This window comes from Triturus cristatus, chromosome 1_2, assembly GCF_964204655.1.
Source record: "Triturus cristatus chromosome 1_2, aTriCri1.1, whole genome shotgun sequence".
NCBI classification, from domain to species: Eukaryota; Metazoa; Chordata; class Amphibia; order Caudata; family Salamandridae; genus Triturus; species Triturus cristatus.
In genome coordinates this window covers 447,267,949-447,291,385 of record NC_140580.1, presented here as the reverse complement: position 1 = coordinate 447,291,385, position 23,437 = coordinate 447,267,949, and the positions used below count along the sequence as shown (strand labels likewise).

The 23,437-nt window shown below is 45.5% G+C and overlaps 1 protein-coding gene across 4 annotated transcripts in view; it reads right to left on the bottom strand.

Annotated features, from left to right (window-relative positions):
* The window catches only part of IDE (insulin degrading enzyme), a 1,118,175-nt gene that overhangs the window by 973,934 nt on the left and 120,804 nt on the right, over positions 1–23,437 (bottom strand). For all 4 annotated transcript variants that reach the window (XM_085606153.1, XM_085606152.1, XM_085606150.1 and 1 more), the window contains exon 3: positions 115–322. In XM_085606153.1, coding sequence (XP_085462279.1) covers positions 115–322 — 208 coding nt within the window. The remainder of the gene's footprint in view (positions 1–114; positions 323–23,437) is intronic.

The window sequence follows — 23,437 nt, the reverse complement described above, 5'->3', positions numbered from 1 at the left end:
AGGATAGAACACGTGTTTAAATTCCGGTTGTAAAAGTTAGTGCATGTCTTGTTGACTATTCGGCTCTTCTACATGCAGATTTAATAAACATGAAACCATTAAATGACAGCTTACCTGTCAAGTGCACCTTCCAGATGCTCATGTGACACATCAAAGTAATAGTTTGTGTGTTCTCCGCTGGTAAATGCGTTTGAACTTCCGGCATGCTCACTTAGAAACTGGCTGTATTCATTCTCTTTTGGGTACTTCTCTGTCCCCAAAAACAGCATATGTTCACAAAAATGTCCAAGGCCAGAAATGTTTGGCGGATCAGACAAAGATCCTAGGATACAAAAATAAACGTTGAAATACATATGCCTTCTGACAATGGACTCTGAGCATTTAAACGAAATTAATACATTATCATCATCATCATTATTATTATTATGATGGCTTTAAGCAAAAACAAATAAAAGTACCAATATGTTTGCATTAGCACAGCTTACATCACCTGAGGTTCACAGACATGTAAATTTACACAAACTGAACAGATCTCTTTGATAAGCAAGAATTCTATTTAGGAAAACAGGCTTGAAAAGCAACAGAAAATACCTGCATTTATTTAGCCATCACAAGGCAAATTATTTTAATAAAAATATGCATTTCCTATGTAACATCATTCTTCATTATTCTGTTATATGCGGACTGCATAGAAATAAAGATACCAAGCTACTGGTTTTAATCTCTGGGCAATTAATTGCTCATGTATGGTCATGGAGATCTCCATTTAATAAAAAAAAGTTATATACCTGTAGTCTTGTTTCTGCACTGTAGGCATCACATTGAAGTCATAAAGGGTAGAAAATTCTTAGCCGCATTGTGGGGACCCTTAAACACTTTTTTCTTCCATGCAAAGTAGAAGCAGAGCCTCTGCCCGTGGTTGTAGCAATAATAGCATGCAATGGAAACCTATCAAAGTCTTAACTTTTTGGAGAATGTGCATAAAAGGTTGAACTACATGGGAAAGGACTGCATTAAGCATGTGGCTGCCATAACCCCAAGGACTTGCCTCTGCTTGGAACTTTGTCCAAGCACAGCCCTTTCGACCCATCGCAGCGCTTCGAGGCCTCGCTCCGCTCGTTCTCTCTCGAAACCTCCTGCCCATGCCAGAACTGCACTCAGAGGCAGGACCTCTACTTCCACACCAACCCACTACTACCCAGCTGTATCCCTCCAGCCCCTCAACCCTGGTCACTGCTCATCACGCTGCTGTTGCACCGCGCCACACAACACAGAAGGAGCCTGCACCTCATGTAGATGATCTTGTACTCTGCCTCCTCTAACCCTCACAACTCTTTCAACCACAGCAACCAGCACCTCTCCCGCACTATCACAGTCCAAAAAGCAACCACGCCTCGCTCAGCTAGCACACTACAGAGATATGGGATCGCCAGCACGATCACGCTCCATACTCTTCCCCACAGAAACATGACTGAAAAAGACCTCCACACAAGACATTACTGCAGCTATCCAATGGCTACAAAATCTTCAGACAAGGCAGTCAAAACAAGTCCAGAGGAGTCGCCATTATATAAAAGGACACCTTTAGTTTCAACACCTTCACGGACACCGCTCCCAGCTACATGGAGCACCTCACCTTCAAGTTACGAGCCAGATCCAAATTTTGTAGGGTCCGCACAGCATACTTTGCCAATGGTTGCGCTAGGCCCCTAACCATCAACTCCAGCCCCTACATCCTATTTTTTTTTCTTTAAACAAATTTTTATTGTGTCAAGCCACAAATATTCTGCAGAGCCCTGAAATCCAGAGAACCTCTGCCACATATATGATACATTGATGCTTATGCTTTACAAATTATAAGGCAACATGTAATAACAGAAAAAAAGCAATTAAACCCCACCTCCAGCCCCCCAATGCACTGTGAATATACCCTCCCCCAGCAATTGCAACTCATCCCTCACAGTGAGTAACGAAATCATAAGGAAATACAAAGGAAGGCCCCGCCCAGGCTGAGCCACTCCCGAACTACATTGTAACATACCATCTTCAGTGCGCGTCCATACCAAGTGAGACGGGTTCCAACGAAAGTCCGCTATAATCAGCCCACCGCTTCCAGATCTTTATGTGCTTATGCAGACATCCCCTGGCCTTAAAAATTGGAAGCTCCAGAGCCATATTGAAATCTAAGCCAATCTTCCATGCCGCCAAGGGGGGCGAGGCAGCCGCCTTCCAATGGCGTGCAATGTCGCGTTTAGCTAGCGTAACACTCCAAAACATTAGGTGGCGTTTGTAAAGGTTACCTCCAATCCCTTCCAAAACATGTAGGAGTGCAAACCTAGGTGAATAGGGAAGGTCCCATCCCAGAACCTCCGACAGGCATGCCAACACTCTTCGCCAGAATCGCACAATCACCCCACACTGCCACACCGTATGAAAAAAGGTTCCATCTTCTTGCCCGCAGCGCAGGCAAAGCGGAGAGGCTATCAGGCCGGCCCTATATAGACACCTACATACTATTGGATTACCTGAATTTACTTAGATGGCCATACAAATCCCAACTCTACCCTCTTTCTCGAAAGCCTCTGCCTCACACAGCACGTCACCATATCCACCCATGTCGCTGAACACTTCATCAGGGTCCACAAACCTATGGAGATCACTTGGACTGACCCGGCTCTCGACAGCTTCTACATCACCATCCTACACCATAATAGACCCCAGTCCGGGAACCTGACCATCACTGCTGAAAGAAAGTTTTAGAGCAGGATTGGGATTCTGCCCTCTCCGAGCACCACCCTGAGCTAATCTGCAACCTAAAAGCGACATCAAGAAGTTCAATTCCTTGGCTGAAAAAGTGGTGTACCAGGGCAGGGGCTGCATCCAAAAATGGGAGAAGGTTTGGGGCCGTTAGTGCTATTTCTGTGAAGATGGGGAGGAACTGGAATAGAGTTGTGCTGGGCGGAGGGTGGAAGAGATTGGCGACGGTGGAACCTGGGGACAGGGTTTACTCACCTATATGCATGTTTGGGGCTATCCTGATGCATCAATACTATGATATTATGTACTGTTTTATGCTGATGGACACTGAATCATATGTATCGTATTATACCTGCACTACTGTTCTTCAAATAAAACAATTTCTTTTTTTTTTTAAAGTTCACTTTCTTGTCCTTACCGGCACGGATACCTTGGCCTCCTAGAAATGTGCCAAAAAGGCAACAACACAAACACAGGCTAGCTGGTACTCCGGATGATGAAGGCACTGCAAGCAACTAGAACAGAAGTGGGGAAGGAGCCAAGACACCAAAGGCAGAGACGTCTTCAAGTCAGCCCGAGACATTACCACCAACAAATTCGGAACACCAATGAATCAGCCATCGCAGACCGTATCAACACTGGCACCTACAAAGAAATCTTCTCCATCATGTAGCCACCGCCAACTTCACCCCCCCAAAAGACCTCTGTAACGATCTCTCTGACTTTTTCAATAACAAAATGACAACCATTTATGACAATTTTGACCAACAACTGGACCCTGCCAACTTCAGAGCAAGCTTCCCAGTCTTGGCGTAAAACTAGATTCTGACCGCCTGGAGCAGCATCACCACAGAGGAGACTGCCCAAAACATTCCAGGAAGGAGAAGTTGGCTTAATGTTTTTTTGTAGAAAGTTTAATGAAGATTCGTAGAACGGCACCAAAGTTATTAGAAGACCAAAAATTATTTTTTCTATGGAAAAGCTGTTCTAACTATAGCTACCCAGGGGTGACCGCCATAGTGTATTCCCTCTTTTAAAAATGAAGGAATCGCACTGGCCATCCCGGGACGCTATGTGAGGAGCTAGAAAGGGGACCTCCCATCCCTCAGCCCCAGTGGCGGTGTGCTACCCCCACCTCGTACTGCCAGGGTCTGGGGGCTGTGGCAGCCAATGCAGTACAGAAACCCAAGAATAAAGATGCCTGCTCACATGCTGAAAAACACCAGCGTCAGCCGGGTAGGGAGACGGATGGGCAGTGAGGGAGCGGGCTCCTCATGCTACCCCAACATAACAAAGAACTGAAATGTAATGTAATATAATGTAATGTCCATTTCTAAAGCGCGGGCTACCTCTTCGGAGGTGTCCCAGCACTAGCATCAGGCTCGCGTGAGGGTCGGCTGGCCTTTATGCCCGATTGAAGAGCCAGGGGTTTTTAGTGCTTTCCTGAATATTAATTCAGATTCCAACCGGCAAAGGTTAGGCGGCCGAGAGTTCCAAAGTATTGCAGCTTTTACTGCAAAAGACCTGCCGCCTATTTGGGCTTTAAAGAATCTTGGAACTCGTAAAAGCTGCAAGTGGTTGGATCTCAAGACATGATCTTGATTAAATAGATGCACCCTCTGCCTAAGGTACCTGGGGCCCAAAATCAATGACTTAAGCTCTACCCTCCTGATAGCTGGAAGCCAATGAAGCGGTCTCAGATGTGGTGACGAAATGGTACCCGCCTAATCAATCTTTCAGCGCAATTCTGGATGATCTGTAGCCTGCGTGTCAAGTATGCAGGCAACCCCAGGCAAAAGCTTTTAGCGTAGTCCAGCTGTGAGATATCTAAAGCATGAACTGTTGCTTTCCGATATTCCTCTGACAGGAAGCGTATGCATTTCCGGATAGATCTCATTTTCCAGAAAGACAGAGAAGGTGTGTCGTACCTGAGCGTTTAATGTCAGGGCCTTATCCAACCTGATCCCCAAATTTCTTGTTGGGATTGGAGGTGGATCAACTCTGACGGCCACCAGAGATTAGACAGAGGGGGAGGAGCCAGACTAAAAAACAGGACTTCCGTTTTATCTGCATTCAATTTCAGACAGTTCTAATTCATCCATTCCGAGATTTTTTTAGGCATAGCTGGAAAATTTGAAGGTGAGATTGGGGCACCCCGAATAAAAAAAAAAAATAAAAAAAAAAAAAAAAAAAAAGGAAAATAAAAACCACCAATCTACACAGCATACACCGAAAAGCTGCATTCACAAAAAGCAGTGTGAGAAGTCTGCCGCTCTGATATTCACAACTACGGAGGAAGGGCACCTTGGTTAATTTCTCTCTACCTGTCGGGTAGGGTCCCCACCAAGGTATTGCTATAGTACTGGAGGGAGGGGGGGGGGGGGGGGGAGGGGGGGTACTCTGAAAGTACGCAGCATCCTAGAGATTTTCACTAAAAACTACCTATAAGTTTCCTAGGTCATTAAATTCATGACCCCAAGAGAGTTTTTCATTTTTGTCAAAGCACTCCAGAGCTGGTGCTTTCACTCTACAGCTCAGGAGAGAAGGCATCCCTTGGGGTCTGGTTATATGGCTGCATGTTTTGGTCTGTCATACAAAATGACTCCAAACACTTGTTTATCGTTGTTTTATTAAATAAATATGCTTTATCTAAAAAAAGGTTTTCTGACAATTTTTATTATAAGGCAGTATGATGTGGGATTTAATAAATAACATATTGGATTACTGTGGTGATTTTTTAACAAAGCCAATAGGTCTGCTTTAAATGTGCCGATTATATTTTGGTATTCTGACCCTATGACAAAGTGAGTAGGTCTACATTTGTTAAAATTACACTCCTTTATACTGTTACACTACAGTAAAAATTCTCATAAGTTAAATAAAAAAACAAAAAGGTTAAAGTCAGCTTGTCTAAACATAACATTTTACAGTAAAGAAAACTCAAATTCACCATTTATAGTTAACTGAAGAAACTATAACTCGCACTCTCGACATGCACTTCTTATGACACTCATATCACAGCATTCATTTCATGTTCTAGGACATCACTACAAACCTCATTAATGACATCTGAAATAGAATCCTTGATGACAACACAGTGCATATTTGGAGAGTGAGTTATATAGGTAATTCAGTTAATTATAACATGAATTTCATTTAGTTTTACTTTAAAATGTTACATTTAAGCTAAAAATTTTAACTAACCAAACGTTTTAACCTTTTGTTAAAAAAAAAATATATATATATATATATATATATATATATATATATATATATTCACTTAAAAAACCATCCATAGGTTTCACACACGTTATAGTTAGGAATTAGCATTTAAAAAACCTTGCAAATTCACTTAAAAAAACCATAGGTTTCACACATGTTATAGTTAGCTGGACATTTCACTCGTAAAAAACCATTGAAATTCCCCCGTTATAGTTAGTTCAGATAACTATAACTCGCGCGGCCGCAATCCACTGCTGATGACGTCACATATTACATCACTGGTCAGTAGCATCACTCATGACATCACTGATGATATCATCCTTGTGATAGAGTGGCGGTCGCGCGAGTTATAGTTATCTGAACTAACTATAACGGGGGAATTTCAATGGTTTTTTTACGAGTCAAATGTCCAGCTAACTATAACATGTGTGAAACCTATGGTTTTTTAAGTGAATTTGCAAGGTTTTTTAAATGCTAATTTATGTATGTATTATATTTCTTCTATATTTATTTTACAATAAACTACCTATGTATATAGTTATAGATTGACTGTATCCTGTAAAATGGAATGGCTCAGCTCTTTTTTTTGGAATTTGGATAAAGTTGAACAGCATAGTTAATATCTTCTATAAACTTATAAACAGTTTAAAATGTTTTTTTTTGTTTTAAGTTTTTTTTCACGGTGCACGCACGGTGCTCGCACCCCGCGATTTTTTGAAAAAAAAAGTACAATGTTTTTTTTCACCCTTCGGGGTCCTTCAGGGACCCCCTGACAAAGGCTAGGGGGTCAGGAACTCTCTACTCTGCCCCCTTTTCACGTTCTCCACCTTTCTTTTTCACTGTCACACACAAAATGGCGGCCGACACTTCCTGATTTCGACCGATTCGAATGTTGACTGACATGTAACCACCAATCAGAATTACGCTCGCGCACGTTATGGTGCGCGCACCGTGCGCGCATATAAATATTTATGTACTTTTAACTGCAATTTTCTCAGGAACTGCTGAACAGATTGACACCATATATGCAAAAGGCACATGCCTGACCTGAGGACTACCTCTTTGCCAAATTTCAAGTAATTCTGTTCAGCCGTTTGGGCTGTACCTTCGACTAAAGGTCCTATGGGAAAATGCATGGGGAAAACGTGTTTTGGGACCCCCTTTTTTCTCGGCCCCCGCTTGACGAAACCCCCCCCCGAGACTTTCAGGGTAGGAGCTGAGCGTAGCGCCCCATTAGTTTTGAAAATTTCGTGAGGATTCGTCAACCGGCGCCAAAGTTATTCAAAATAGAATTTTCAGATTACCTATGGAAACACGGTCCGAACTATAACTATCTACTGGCGACCGCCAAGAACAGAAGCATACTGGTAAGTAGCATATTCCGTTCGAGTCATATGAGCTGCAGTTACACACCTTTGCATAGAATATATAGCAGTTCCCAACCCTAGCGGCGACCACCGGTATGTTTTGCAGTGGTTTGAAAAAGTGTTTTTAGTACAGCCTGGCCCACACTAGCTTGTTGCTTGGTTTGCACATCTACACAGTAATGTTTAGTGAAAGTGTGCGGTGTTGACCATGTAGCTGCTTTGCAGATATCATCTAATGGGATGTTCCCTAGAAAATCCATAGAAGCCCCTATCTTTCGTGTAGAGTGGGCTTTAGGGGGAACAGATAGCGTGTGTTTTGCCTTGTGGTACCAAATCTGTATGCATTTTACAATCAACCTAGCTATCCCTGATTTAGAAATGGGGTTGCCTTTATGTGGTGGAGAGAAAGAGACAAACAGTTGTTTTGTCTTTCTGAAAGGTTGTGTTCTCTGGATATAGTAAAGTAAGGCCCTTTTAACATCCAGTGTGTGTAGAGCCCTTTCTGCAACAGTTTGAGGTTGCGGAAAAAAAACAGTAATTCTACCGATTGGTTTAGATGAAAGGGGGAAATGACTTTGGGTAGGAATTTTGGGTTGGTACGGAGAACAACCTTGTTTGGGTGCATTTGGAGAAAAGGTTCTTGTATAGTAAGTGCTTGTATCTCACTGACCCTTCTAAGGGAAGTGATGGCTACAAGGAAAGCTGTTTTCCATGTGAGAAATTGCAGTTCACATTTATGCAAAAGTTCGAAAGGCGGTCCCATTAGCCTTGTGAGAACTATATTTAAGTTCCACACAGGTGAGGGTGGTACTCTGGGGGGAATTATTCGTTTGAGGCATTCCTTTAAGGCTTTAATGGCAGGCACTCTGAAAAGTGATAGGTGCTGTCTGTTTTGTAGGTAAGCGGCAATTGCTGCGAGGTGTCGCCGAATGGATGTATACGCTAGGTTAGACCTTTGTAGATGGAGTAAGTAGCATATGTTGTGCTGTATAGATACGTCTTGAGGGTTGATTGTGTTGTTATGGCAATAAACAACAAATCTTTTCCATTTTGCAGCGTAGCAGGCTCTAGTAGTAGGGCGTCTAGCTTCTCTGATGACGTTCATACAGTCAGGGGGAAGGTTAAGGTATCCGAATTCTAAGATCTCAGGAGCCAGATCGCAAGGTTGAGCTGAGCTGGGTCCGGGTGTCTGATCTCTCCATGGTTCTGTGTTAGGAGGCATGGTGAGAGGTGTAACTTTTGGAGTGGCACTACCGAGAGTTCCAGCAGCGTGGTGTACCACGGTTGTATGGCCCATGTTGGAGCTACTAGAATCAGTGTGAGGGAGTGCTGTTGTAGCTTTTGCACCACTAATGGAATTGGTGGGAGAGGTGGAAAGGCGTACGCAAATTTGCCTGACCAGTTCATCCATATCGCATTGCCTTTGGACAATGGGTGTGGGTATCTGGCGGCGAAGCTTGGGCATTTTTTGTTTTCGTGGGTGGCGAAGAGGTCTATGTGTGGATGCCCCCACATCTGAAAGAACGGGTGAAGAACCTGCGGGTGAAGTTCCCACTCGTGGATCTGCTGCGTCTGTCTGCTGAGCAGATCTGCCATGGTGTTTTGGACTCCAGGGACATGTTGTGCTAGGAGAAAGATTTTGTGTGTAATTGCTCATCTCCATATGCTCTGTGCTAGTTGAGAGAGCTGTGGAGAGTGTGTGCCGCCTTGTTTTTGAATGTAGTACATGGCCGTTATGTTGTCTGTGCGAATAAGGACTGCCTTGCCTAAAATATGTGTCTGAAGGAATATGCTACTTACCAGTATGCATCTGTTCTTGGCATGTAGAGCTGCAGAGCCACACACTAAGGATAAGATCGCCATCTGGTGTTGGGCTCGGATGATTGCAGGTTGTGGTTGTCTTCGGAAGAAGTCTTTGGTCACGAGATTGGTGACTCCTCCCCTGGACAACAGTGCGCATGGGCATCCACTCCATCCTCAGATTGTTTTTCGCCATGATGGGAAATGATGGAGTGTATAAGAAGTAAAGAGAAAGGATGTCCATGTGTAGTGTCTAATTAAGACAATGCTGGAACGGATACAGGTCCCGGGGAGGCGGGTGGGCGTGTGTGGCTCTGCAGCTCTACATGCTAAGAACAGATGCATACTGGTAAGTAGCATATTCCGTTCGAGGCATATGAGCTGCAGATCACACACTAAGGATAGACTATATAGCAGTGTCTCCCCTAGCGGTGGTCACCTGTATCCGTTGCAGCAGTTTGGAATAGAGTTTTTAGGACAGCTTGGCCTACTGAAGCTTGTTGTTTGGATTGCACATCAACACAGTAATGCTTAGTGAAGGTGTGTGTAGTAGACCATGTGGCTGCTTTGCAAATGTCTTCTAAGGGGATGTTCCCTAAGAATGCCATAGAAGCCCCTATTTTACGCGTGGAGTGCGCCCTAGGGGGAACGGTAAGAGTATGTTTAGCTTTTTGGTAACATATTTGGATACATTTGACTATCCACCTGGCGATACCCGATTTGGAAATAGGGTTGCCTTTATGTGGTGGAGCGAAAGCAACAAACAGTTGCTTGGTTTTCCGAAAAGGTTTGGTTCTGTCGATGTAATACAGCAAGGCTCTCTTAACATCTAAGGTATGAAGTGCCCTCTCAGCTACTGAGTCTGGATTAGGGAAGAAGACTGGCAGTTCGACTGACTGGTTTAGATGGAAAGGGGAAATTACTTTAGGGAGGAATTTTGGATTCGTCCTAAGAACCACTTTGTTACGATGTAGTTGTAGGAAGGGTTCTTCGAGAGTTAAGGCTTGTATTTCACTTACTCTTCGCAGGGATGTGACTGCGATGAGGAAAGCCACTTTCCATGTTAGGAACTGCAGTTCGCATTTGTGCATTGGTTCAAATGGGGGACACATGAGCCTTGTTAGAACAATATTAAGGTTCCACACCGGGGAAGGTGGTAACCTTGGAGGAATAATTCTTTTAAGACCCTCCATAAATGCTTTAATGGCTGGTACCTTAAAGAGGGACAGGTGTTGTCTATTTTGCAAATAGGCTGCTAATGCCGCTAGATGTAGACGTATAGAGGAATACGCTAAATTGCATCTTTGTAAGTGTAGTAAATAGCAAATGATGTTTTGGATGGAAGCATCCAGTGGTTGTATGTCATTGTTAGCGCAGTAAATGGCAAATCTTTTCCATTTTGCAGCATAGCATGCCCTAGTAGTAGGTCTTCTGGCTTCTTTAATGATATTCATACAGTCTGGAGGAAGGTTGAGGTAGCCGAACTCTAAGACTTCAGGAGCCAGATTGCCAAGTTCAGTGTTTGAGGATCTGGGTGTCTGATTTCTCCATGGTTCTGGGTTAAAAGAGCCGGGGAGAGACGCAGTTTTTGATGTGGAACTAGCGATAGTTCCAAAAGTGTGGTGAACCAGGGTTGACGTGCCCAAGTGGGAGCTACTAGGATGAGTGTTAGCGACTATTGTTTCAGTTTGCGTACCACAAATGGAATGAGTGGGAGAGGCGGAAAAGCGTACGCAAATCTGCCTGACCAGTTCATCCATATTGCATTGCCCTTTGACCGTGGGTGTGGGAACCTGGCGGCGAAGGTTGGGCATTTTGCGTTTTCTTGTGTTGCGAACAGGTCTATGTCTGGTTGTCCCCACTTTTGGAAGAATGGGAGTAGGACTTTGGGGTGTAATTCCCATTCGTGTATTTGCTGTGTGTGGCGACTTAGGAGGTCGGCCACCTGGTTCTGAACCCCTGGGAGGTGTTCTGCTAGCAGGTAGATGTTTTGGGGAATTGCCCATCTCCAAATTTGTTGTGCAAGTTGGGACAGTTGTAGAGAATGTGTCCCTCCTTGTTTCTGTATGTAATACATTGTGGTCATGTTGTCCGTGCGGATGAGGACAGTTTTGTTTTGTAGATGCACTTGGAAGGATTTGAGTGCTAGGAACACCGCTAGAAGTTCTAGGTGATTGATGTGGAGTTGTTTTTGTTGAGTGGTCCACCTGCCCTGAGTGGTGTGTTGAAGGAGGTGGGCTCCCCACACTGTGAGAGATGCGTCGGTGGTCAGCACAACTTGTGGAAGAGGCTCTAAGAACGGCCGCCCTTTGGAAAGGTTGATGGTGTTCCACCACTTCAGCGAGCGAAGTAAGCGGCTGTCCACCAACACCAGATCGGTAAGTTGTCCGTGGGCCTGGTTCCACTGTTGTGCTAGACATTCCTGTAAGGGACGCATTTGAAGGCGTGCGTGGGGTACTATGGAGATGCATGACGCCATCATGCCTAAGAGTTGCATGAACACTCTTGCGGGGAGAGAGTGTTGTGTTTGAAATTTTTTGATGAGACTCTGTATGTTGGCTATCCTGGCTGTGCTGGGATAAGCTATGGCTTTGGATGTGTCTATGGTGGCTCCCAGGTATTGATGTACATGGGAGGGTTGTAGTTGAGATTTGGGATAGTTGATGGTAAATCCCAAGTTGTGTAGGGTTTGAATAGTGCGGTGAGTGTGGAGAACGCATTTGTCTAGAGTATTGGCTTTTATGAGCCAATCGTCCAGATAGGGGAAGACATGGATTTGTTGTCTCCTGAGATATGCTGCCACAACTGCCAAGCATTTGGTGAATACCCTGGGTGCGGTTGTTACTCTGAATGGGAGAACTGTAAACTGATAGTGCTGACCGTCTACCACGAATCGTAGATACTTCCTGTGAGCGGGATGCATAGGGATGTGAAAATATGCGTCCTTGAGGTCTAATGTGGCAAGGAAGTCTCCTTGTTGAAGTAATGGAAGGACCTGTTGGAGAGTGATCATGTGGAAATGATCCGATTGTATGTACTGGTTTAGTAGTCTGAGGTTCAGTATCGGTCTTAAGGTTTTGTCCTTTTTGGGAATGAGGAAGTATAGGGAATATACTCCTGTGCCCTGATGTTGTAGTGGAACAGGTTCTATTGCGTGTTTTTGAAGCAAAGACTGTATTTCTTGTTTGAGGAGCGTGAGGTGGTGAGACGTCATGGGACGGTGCCTGGGTGGTATGTTTGGGGGTGGGTTTATGAGTTCGAGGCAGTAGCCAGATTGGATAATTTGTCTTACCCACCTGTCTGTAGTGATGGTATTCCAGACAGGTAGGAACTGTTGAAGCCTTCCCCCGACCGGAGTGGAATGGTCTGGGGGGAGTGGTGGCAAGTCACTGTTTGGTGGCTGGAGAGGTGCGGGTGTTGTTGCCCCGTCCTTTAGCATTGTTTCCCCGATAACCTCCTCTAAAATATCCTCTGTTAGGGGATGTTTGACCTGATGCTTTGAAGGTGGAAGAGTTGTCTGTTCCCACATTTTTGTAAGCTCCTCTATAAAAGGAGCGACGAAAGGAGCCTCTGGGTTGAGTAGACTGCAATGCTCCCATTGATTTGGCAGTCTCATTATCTTTCTTCATTTTTTCTAGGGCAGTGTCTACTGCAGGCCCGAATAGTTGCTCCTGATTAAAGGGTTGAGCAAGAATGGTGGTTTGGACTTCCGGCTTGAAGCCGGAAATGCGCAGCCATGCGTGGCGTCTAAGCAATACACTTGTGTTGACTGCCCTAGAGGCGGTGTCCGCTGCGTCTAATGCACATTTAATGGAGGCATTGGATATTAGTTTGCCCTCTTGGATGAGGTCAGTGGCCTGTGTTTTGTATGGATCAGGCAGGTGTTGCAAGAGATCCTCTAGTTGATCATAATGAGCTCTATCATAACGAGCCAATAGGGAGTGTGTATTGGCAATACGCCAGTGGTTAGCAGCTTGTGCGGCAACCCTTTTGCCGGAAGCCTCCAAGAGTTTAGACTCTTTGTCTGGGGGCGGCGTTTCTCCGGTTGTTTGGGAGTTCGCCCGCTTTCTGGCATTTGATACGACTAGTGAGTCTAGGGGGAGTTGCGCCTTGATGTACGCAGGATCTTGTGGCGCCGGTCTGTATTTTTTTTCTATTCTGGGGTTGAGAACCCTGGCCCTGACAGGGTCTTTAAAAACCTCATTGGCATGCTTTATTACTCCCTTAATCATGGGTAGAATGTGAACTGTCTTCTGCGACTGCTCAAAAGTGTCGAGGAGAAAATCCTCCTCAGGAGTGTCTGTGTGCATGGTGACGCCATGAAACAAAGCCGCTCTGTTTATAAGCTGACCGAACCCTAGATGGTTATCAGGAGGGGAGGGTTTTGAGGGGTATGGAGTGGGGTCAGGCATATCAGGCATAGGGTAAGTCCAGTCATCTACTGGTGCTGTGTCCGGTAGTGTAAAGGGATCAGTAGGATCAGTAAAGAAATCTGGGTCTCCCCCTAAATCATTATCATCCTGTGGAGGTGGTGTGTGAGAAGGAGATGGTAGAGGTGAAGGCGGTGGGGGTGGGGGGGATGGAATAGGAGGTAATGTAGGAGAGGAAGGACGTATGGGTGAAGTGGCACAGTCCTTCTTTGGAGGTGCTGGAGGAGGTGTTGTGTCCAGCTTCCTTTTCTTGTAGGGCACCGCAGTGACATGTCCAGTTTTCGCATTTATGTAAATCCGTTTATGCTTTGGATCAGGCCGAAAGAGTTCCTCACTGTCCGAAGGCAGCTTTGGCGCCGACTTTTTTGTTTCTGATTTTGATTTTTGTTCTTTATGGACTTGTTTTGGCACCGAGGATGTTTTTGGTGCCGAAGAACCTTTCGGTGCCGAAGGACCTTTCAGTGCCGACGAGCCTTTCGTGTCGGTGGAGACCTCGGCGCCGAAGAACGTTTCGGTGCCAGTGGAGATGTCGGTGCAGAGTGACATTTCGGGGCCGATGGAGATTTCGGTCTCGGAGCCTGCTTCGGTGCCGAAGGTATTATAGGCACAATGACATGAGGTTTGCTCGAGCCCGAGCCACCTGCAGGCTTACTTTTCTTCAGAGCCGGGCCCGAGGGCGGGGCTTCTGAAGATGTTTTTGGATCGCGACTGGGCCCAGCTGGCAGAGTCTTGACCAATGTCTTTTTGGGTGGTGTTGGGGTAGGGGGGCTGGTACTCACAGGCTGCCCCGGATCAGAATCGTCGGCCTCGGACACGATCTGGAGATCTTCGGAGTCGTCGTCAGGGACATCCTGTGCAAAGATGTCTTCTGGTTCCGGAACCGGCTTGGCCATTATATGGCGTCGAGCTCTTCGGTCCCGGATAGTTTTCTTCGAACGGAATGCGGCGCAGGCTGGACAGCTGGATTCGTTGTGGTCTGGTGAAAGGCACAAATTACAGACCTCGTGGTGATCACTATGAGGAAACATTGCTCCACATTGGGGGCATTTTTTAAAAGGTGTCCTTTCCATCAGCCGCGTCCGGATCCGGTCCGATATGTATTTCGACGTAGAGTTTTCAAATTTTGAGAGTTGGTCTGATTGCTAGAAGTTTTCTGCTGGAGCGGAAAAAAGTTCATCGGAACCCAATGGCGGAAAAAAACAATCTGAGGATGGAGTGGATGCCCATGCGCACTGTTATCCAGGGGAGGAGTCACCAATCTAGTGACCAAAGACTTCTTCCGAAGAAAACAACAACCTGCAATCATCCGAGCCCAACACCAGAAGGCGATCTTATCCTTAGTGTGTGATCTGCAGCTCATATGCCTCGAACAGGATTTTAGGGCTAGAAAGATTGCCAGTAACTCCAGATGGTTGATGTGGAGTAACTTTTGTTGCGGTGTCCATATGCCCTGCACTGTGATGTGTAGTAGATGAGCTCCCCAGCCGGAGAGCGATGCGTCTGTTAGGATTATTTGTGGAACCGGGTTCCAGAAACAGTCGACCTCTGGAAAGATTTGTCGTGTTCCACCACTGCAGAGAGCGATGGGTGCGACCGTCTACCAACACCAGATCTGTCAGTTGCCCCTGGGCCTGGTTCCATTGGCGCGCTAAGTCCTCTTGGAGTGGACGCATCTGGAGTCTTGCATGAGGCACTATGAAAATGCAAGAGGCCATCATCCCTATGAGTTGCATAAACACTCTTGCTGGGAGAGAGTGTTGAGGTATGAATCTTTGACGCAAAGCCTGAATGCTTGCAATCCTGGCAGGATTGGGGTAGGCTATGGCTTTTGAGGTGTATATGGTGGCACCAAGGCATTGCTTTGTGTGGGATGGTATTAGCTGGGACTTTGTGGTTCACTGTGAAACCTAGCTGGTGAAGTAGTTGGATTGTAGTGGCGGTGTGATGTACACATTTGTTGTGGGACGCGGCTTTTATTAGCCAGTCGTCCAAATATAGGAAGACGTGAATGTGCTGTCTTCTGAGGTGTGCCGCCACTACCGCTAGGCACTTGGTGAATACCCTTGGTGCTGCTGTGACCCCGAATAGGAGCACCTTGAACTGGTAGTGTTGCCCATCCACTACAAATCTGAGGTACTTTCTGTGAGCATGGTGTACCGGAATGTGAAAGTATGCGTCTTTCAAGTCCAGTGTGGTGAGAAAGTCGTTCTGGGAGAGGAGCAGAAGTACCTGCTGAAGTGTTACCATGTGGAAATGGTCCGAATGTATGTATGTGTTTAGAGGCCGGAGTTCTAAGATAGGTCGTAGAGTCTCGTCTCTTTTTGGTATCAGAAAATATAGGGAGTAGACCCCTAAATTTTGTTGACTGGCGGGGACTTGTTCTATCGCCTGTTTTTGTAGGAGGGAGATGACCTCCTGTTTTAGTAATGTGGAATGTTCTTGTGACATTGGGCGTTGCCTGGGTGGAATGTTTGGGGGGGTAGATGTCAATTCTAGGCAGTACCCTGAACGAATAATTTGGGTCACCCATCTGTCTGAGGTGATGGTCTCCCAGACGTGAAGGAAATTTTGTAGCCTGCCCCCGACCAGAGTGGGATGGTCTGGAGGGAGCAGGGGGAAGTCATTGGGTAGGCGGTGTGGCAGAGCGGGCGGTATTTGTTTTGCCTCAGCCTTTATTGTTATTGCCTCTATAACCGCCTCTTTGATAACCCCTTGTGAAGGTGGATTGAGCAGGGGATTTGAAGGACGTGGACGCGCTATCTGAGGAGTAGCCTCTGGCCGTGCCCCGAAAGGAAGAGCGGCGAAAGGAGCGCCTAGGAGGGTGTGACTGCAAGGCTCCCATAGATTTCGCCGTATCTGTGTCCTTCTTCATCCTAGAAGGCCTCATCTACCTTTGGGCCGAATAGATATTCTTGATCAAATGGATGATTTAATATGGGAGGCCTGTACCTCAGGTTTAAAACCTGAAACTCTCAGCCAAGCATGGCGACGGAGGAGGACGCTAGTGTTAATGGCCCTGGAGGCTGTGTCTGCTGCGTCTAAGGCACAGCGTATAGAGGTGTTAGTTATGGTCTTACCCTCTTGAATTAATTCATTGGCCCTATTTTTGTATTTTTCTGGGAGATGGTGCAGGATGGTTTCTGGTTCATCATAATGCGCTCTGTCGTATCTGGCCAATAGCGCTTGAGTGTTGGCGATACGCCATATATTGGCTGCCTGTGATGCAGTGCGCTTTCCTGACGCGTCCAGTAGCTTTGACTCTTTGTCAGGCGGTGGTGCTTCGCCTGACGCCTGGGAGTTTGACCTTTTCCATGCAGTGGAGACCACTAGAGAATCCAGTGGCGCTGGCCCTTTGATATAGGCAGGATCTGTGGGGGCAGCTTTATACTTTTTTTCTATGCGTGGGTTAATGACCCTTGCCCTGACTGGGTCTTTAAAAACCTCTGGAGCATGTTTTACTACCCCCTTGAGCATAGGTAGTATGGAAGTAGACCTATATGCGGTATCAAAGGTGTCGGAGGAAATCTTCCTCTACCGGGTCATTATGTAGCTCTACCCCGTGATAATGTGCCGCCCTCTGAAGTAGGTGGTGAAAACCTAATGAGTCCTCTGGTGGAGATGGCCTGGATGGATAAAGGTCATCTTGTGGGACATCTGGAATGTCTGGATTATTATAATTGTCCCATGGGTCTGGGGATCCTGTAGGGGTGGGGTCTTGTGGCACATCCCCTGGATCGTAGTATGGGTCCCCCTAATCATCATGGTCTGGAGACGGGGTCGGAGAGCGATGAGGCAGGGGTGGAGAAGGCGGAGGGGGCGGAGGAGGTGGAGGAGGTGGGGAAGGCACTCTGAAAGGGGAGGTAGCACAGTCTTTCCTCTTTGGAGGTGGAGGCGGAGGCGGAGCCGGTTTGTCCAAATGTCTCTTTTTAGAAGAAAGTGCCAAATGTCCCGTTTTTGGATCCTTGGTAAGTGTCTTTTGCAAGGGATCCGGTGTAAACAGTTCCTGATACAGTGTTTGTTCCGTCGGCACCGAAGGTTTCGGGGCCGATGACTTTTTAGGCTTACCATGCTTTTTTGGAACCTCCGGTTTTTTGGTCGGCGCAGAGGTAGGCTTCGGCACGGGAGTGTCGGTGCCGAGGGCCTTATGGTGTTTGGTCGGTACCGAAAGGCTGGGTTTCGACACCGAGGGCTTTGGTGCGGAGCTCGGTGTCGAGGTGAAGGCCGGTCTCTTTCTCGGTGCCGAAGTGCGTTTATCGGCACCGCTGGCAGGCTGGCTCGAGCCCGAGCCGCCGGAAGGCTTATTAGGCTTCCTCACCGGGCCCGAAGGTGGGGTGTTGGAAGCAGTGTCTTTGGTCTTGCCTAGGCCCGGAGGCGAAGGCGTGACCAAAGCCTTTTTGGGTGTTGGCGCGGGTGTGGGAGGGGGTATAGTACTCACGACCCTCTGCGCCGGGGTGATGTCCTCCACATCCGAGTCGTCGGCTTCGGAAGCACTGACGAGGTCCTCTTCAGTGTGCTGCTGTCCCGGAGCTTCGACGTCGTCCCCGAAGATGTCGACTGGAACGGAGGTCGAGGAGTGCGCCATGTTTCGTCTGGCCCTTCGATCTCGAATAGTCTTTTTCGATCTGAAAGACTTGCAGGCGGGACAGTCTCGAGCCTCGTGTTCAGGGGAGAGGCAGAGGTTGCACACCTCATGAAGATCGGTGTGGGGGAATTTGGACCCACATCGAGGGCACTTCTTGAATGGAGTTCTTTCCATCAGCCGGGACCGAAGCTTGGATAGGCCCGAAGGCCGCCGTCGACGACTGGAATCGAAGATGTGTCGAAGACAAGGTGATTGAGAAGATCGGGATCTGAACAATACCGCGATGAGCGAGGATTCCGCTTCGATCGTCGAACTGGAAATGTTCGGAACCGGAGCGCGAAGTATTACATCCGAGCCCGATGGCGGAAAAAAACTGAGGATAGAGACGAAGCCCATGCGCAATACGGACCAAGGGACGAGTCACCGACCTCGTGACTTCCAAAGACTTTCCAAGAGGAAAAACAAACAGCAAACATCCGGGCCCAACACCAGATGGCGATCTATGCAAAGGTGTGTAATCTGCATCGCATATGCCTCGAACATATACACACACACACACACACACACACACACACACACACACACACACACACACACACACACACACACACACACACACACACACACACACACACACACACACACACACACACACACACACACACACACACACACACACACACACACACACACACACACACACACACACACACACACACACACACACACACACACACACACACACACACACACACACACACACACACACACGGAGTATCCGAGTCTAGACAGCAGTGTTTAGTGAATGTGTGAACAGATTTCCACATGCAGCTCTACAGATTTCAGAGATTGCCACATTTCTAATTGAAGCTGGAGTAGCTACTTTTCTATTTGTGGAATGGGACTCAGGCATACCACGTAAAGTTCTATTCACTACCTGGTAATAGAGAATGCATGCTAGTGTTCATATTACAATAGATATTGTGGATGTAGTTGGAGTGTTTTTTTTTTTTTAACAGGACCATAGTTATAACATAGAATAACTATCTCGTTTTTGTAATACCTTTAGTTATATCTAAGTAGAACTTGAGGACTCTCTTGACATCTAGTGAGTATAGAGCTCTCGCTGCTTGAATAAATGGATTAGGTAAAAACTTATGAAGAATAAAAGTTTGACTTATGTGGAAATCAGGCGGCTTATGTGGAAATCAGGCAGCACTTTTGGAAGAAAGCATGGTGAAGTTCTAAAAACTGCTCTATCGGAATGAAAATTAGTGAAAGGCTCTTCAGCCGATAGATTCCAAAATTCGCTAACTCTTTTAGCAGATGTTATTTCAATGAAGAAAATTATCTTCCACTGAAGAGGTTGCAAATATTGACCTATATATGGGTTCCAATGGAATACTCATTAATTTGGATAAACTAGATTGAGCTGGTGACAGTGTCTTTATTTGTGGATAAACGTTTTAAGAACTTCAAAATAGTCTTGCAATACCGGAATTTTAAAGGCTGTTTTAGACATGACACAGACTTTAATGGAGGAGGTTTGCTGCCTTGATTTTGCTAGAAAAAAAGATTTCGTAAAATCACTTCTTTTTGACATGTGATGGGATTAGGACCTTTATCCAAGCACCACAAACAAAATCTTTTCCATTTTAAGGAATTGCAAGATCTCGTCAAAGGGAAGGTTTGCTTCTTTTACAATTTCCATATATTCTGGAAGGAGATTCATATGTCCATATTGTCGGACTTCAAGAAACTATGCAGCTAAATTGAAAAACTGAAGGTTCGGATGTTGGATCTGGCCTCGGAGTATGGTTAGGAGATCCAGCCTGCACAACAATCTCCTGTGTTGAGTGAGAGATAACTCTATGAGATCTGGATACCACAATTGTACTGGCCAATGTGGTGCTATCAGGACCAGCTTTGTCTGGAATTTGCGCAGTTTGATAATTCCTGATGGTGTTTAGAGGTATCGGAGGAAAAGCATAGGCAAAAGGAGCTGATCATTGCATCAATAGGGCATTGCTTATTGAATTTCCTTCTGGAGCCCTGGATATGAAAATCGGAGCATTTTTTGCGGTTTCAAATAGGTCTATTGATGGATTTCACCATTCGTTGAAGATTAATTCTAATGTGTTGTCGTTGAGGACCCATTTGTGATTTTCCTCATGATGTCTGCTGGGGAAATCTGTTTCTTGATTTAAAGATCTTAGAATGTGTATGGCATTCATTGTGATCACGCTGGTTAGTGCCCAGTGCCACATTATTTTCACTGGATCCTCTCAATTTGCTTATGCAGTTCATGGAGTTAGTATAATCTGTTTAAATCGTAATTGTCTTCGCATTAATTGAAGGGAAAATGGATTTCAAAGCCAGAAGTGCCACCCTCAATTCCAAAATAATTATGTGGAGTTTTCTCTTAGTGTGTCTAAAGTGCTGGAATTGTAAACTGGCTAAATCCCCTGCATGTCAAAGATGAATCCGCTACTGATAGGAGTCAGAGTCCTTTTTTGAAAATGACCTCCTTTAAAGTAGTTCTCCTTTTTGCACCACCATGCTAGTTATTGTGAAACGGGTATGGTTAGTTGGAGAGTATTTCAATTTGGCGGTTTGAGACAATTGCTCTTTAAGACACTGTTGTAGAGGTCCCATGAAAAGATGGGGATTTGCAACTATGTAAATACATGATACCATGGAGCCCAGGAGGGACGCAATTTGGCAAGCAAACTGATATTGGATGTTTTTTTACCAGACAACACTTTCTTTTCCAAGAGGCACACACTTTCCAGCCTTGTTCCTAGTTTTGCTCCCAAGTATAAACTACTTTACACTGACTGACTTATGGATTGGACCACACTGACCTGAAGTCCCAGTTTCCGAAGGGTATTTACAGTGTCATGAAAGCCTCATTTTGCTTTCAGCTCAGCGCTTGCTCTTTTAAGCCAGTCGAGATATGGATAGACAAATATTCTTCCTAAACAAGCTGTGACAACTACCACACATTTAGAGAAGGTTCGTGCAGCCAATTTCAGACTGAATGGAAGGACATAATTATGGTCTCCAACTAGGAATATTAGAGACTCTGTGAAGAGAAAAGATTGTATTTGAAACACACATCCTGTAGGGGTATAAAACAAAGCCACTCATTCTTTTTTATTTGAGGAAAAATATGATGTAATGATAGCATTCTGAATCCTTCCTCTAGAATGTGTTGTTTTAAGAGGTGTGATATTGGCCTTCTGGTATTTCTTGTGGTATGGTTGTCTTTGAAGCCATTTTTGAAACTGTTGTGATTGGTACGACCATCTCAGGGATTGAATCCTATGATGGAAGTAAAATTCCATTGTGTGTATTGTTTCTTGAAGACTCTTTTGCTTTTCTAAGCCAACAGCTTTCATTGTTTCCGCCTCATTTTTGATGCATACCATTTCTTGTTGTGTGTTGGCCAAACAGAGATGATCCAGAGAAATGAAGATCTGCTACCCTCGGCTGAGCATCTGCTTTTAAATAAGATAGTCACAGACATGTGTTTCTTTTAGCTGTGATCCATGACAGTATCCTGTGGCTGCCTATTCTTTTTAGTCCACCGCTGCACTTATAACTTGGTTTAGGGACAAGGAGAATTCTTACACCATCTCAATGAAGTTTTGCTGTCAGTGTTTGGGTAAATTGGATACGAAAGACTGCATGCCATCAGATTTCGCGATGATACCTTCCAAAGAGTGCAACAGCACTTGCATTTTTCGGATGGGCTCACAATGTGCCACACCTCTTTCTCCCTGTTTATCCATTTGTTTGCTGTCCCTCCGAGGATAAGCAGAGGTTTATGGTGCTGAAGGATTTTATCTTCAGACTGCGGTTATGATGACTGAACCAGGTTTCAGGTCAGTCTACATAAAGCCCAGGTCATAGTGAGGAGGTCTTTATCTTTTCATAAGGCAAGGTGTCACTGCCTTCAGGTTAGCTGGAGTTAGAACTTTTTCCTCAACAATTTTGAGAAGGTCTGGTACTAGTGGTAAGATCGCTTTTGGTGTTGCTCTCGGTCGTAATGTCATAGAATCAGAGATACTGATGGCTAAGGGCTCTGTAAAGGAATGAGTTTAGCAGCCCCTCTTAGATGCACATCTGAAAATGTCGATACGCCACTGGAAAGCTCCAGTTGGGGACTGAGGGGGAGATATAGACATATAAGTTGAGCGAGATATATCGGTGTAGATATAAGACCTTTTGTTTCTAGTACTCTAAGGAGATTTGGATTTGCCCCTTGTGGAAAATATTTCATTTTCTTAATGATGACATAAATGTCGCTTTAGATAACTTTCTTGAAGGAGAAAGAGATAAAGGTGATAGTGGAGTTTGAACTGGATCCTCTATTGGTATAATTGGTTAAAGAGGGTAATAAGGGAAAGGAATCCTATCTGTCGATGAGGCAATTGTAGAATGATGAGGAGTCTCCTTTCTTGGTCTGTTTCTTGATGAGGACTGTCTTGCAGGAGAATCTGAATGTGGAGACTGAAACTTCAGTGGATGGTGAGAATGACCAGGCCACAGAAGTTTCAGGAGGAGAGACAGATGTTCTTTGCTTGTTCGACAGACAGTGATGTGTTTGACAATGATCTCTTACTTTTCGAGGATGGCGAAAGACGTGCTGTCAATTTAGACAGTTTTGACGTCAGTGGACATGACGCCGTTTAAACGGATATTCCAGTCGCTGCAGATTTTTTTGACTGAAAACAGATGTCTCGACAATGGTGAATGTTTCTTTGAGACTGACCTGGAGTGTCTTAATTAGGAGGAGTCATACATGCCTACAATGGCAAGCAAGGCTGCATCAAGGCCCTTGACGTCTACAATGTCAGTTTTGTAGGCTGTCAAGAATGACGACTTCTTTTTCATCTGTTTTTTTTCTAACTGGATCCCACTCTGTGGGAGTCCTTGGCTAAAGGAGGCATGGATATTGGAGCGGCTGGGAGGCTGATCTCTCTAGTAGTCTTCCATTTTTTTCTTCTCTTCTGCTTGCATATTTCACCATGCCCTATTAGTTTAATGACCTCTGTCTTTCAGAGGTCTTTTGACATTTTTTGCCAAATGTCACAATCCTTTACAGTGTGCAGCCAGTAGGCAAACTACACAGAGTTTAAGGGCATCTGTAACTGCTTTTTTTTCTCCCACAAAAGGGAAAGGGACACTTTGAAAAGAGTGAAGGCATCTGACAAAATAAATCTAGTTAAAAATCATATTTAAAAGGAGGAGCCAAGATGGCGACCGGAGCAGAC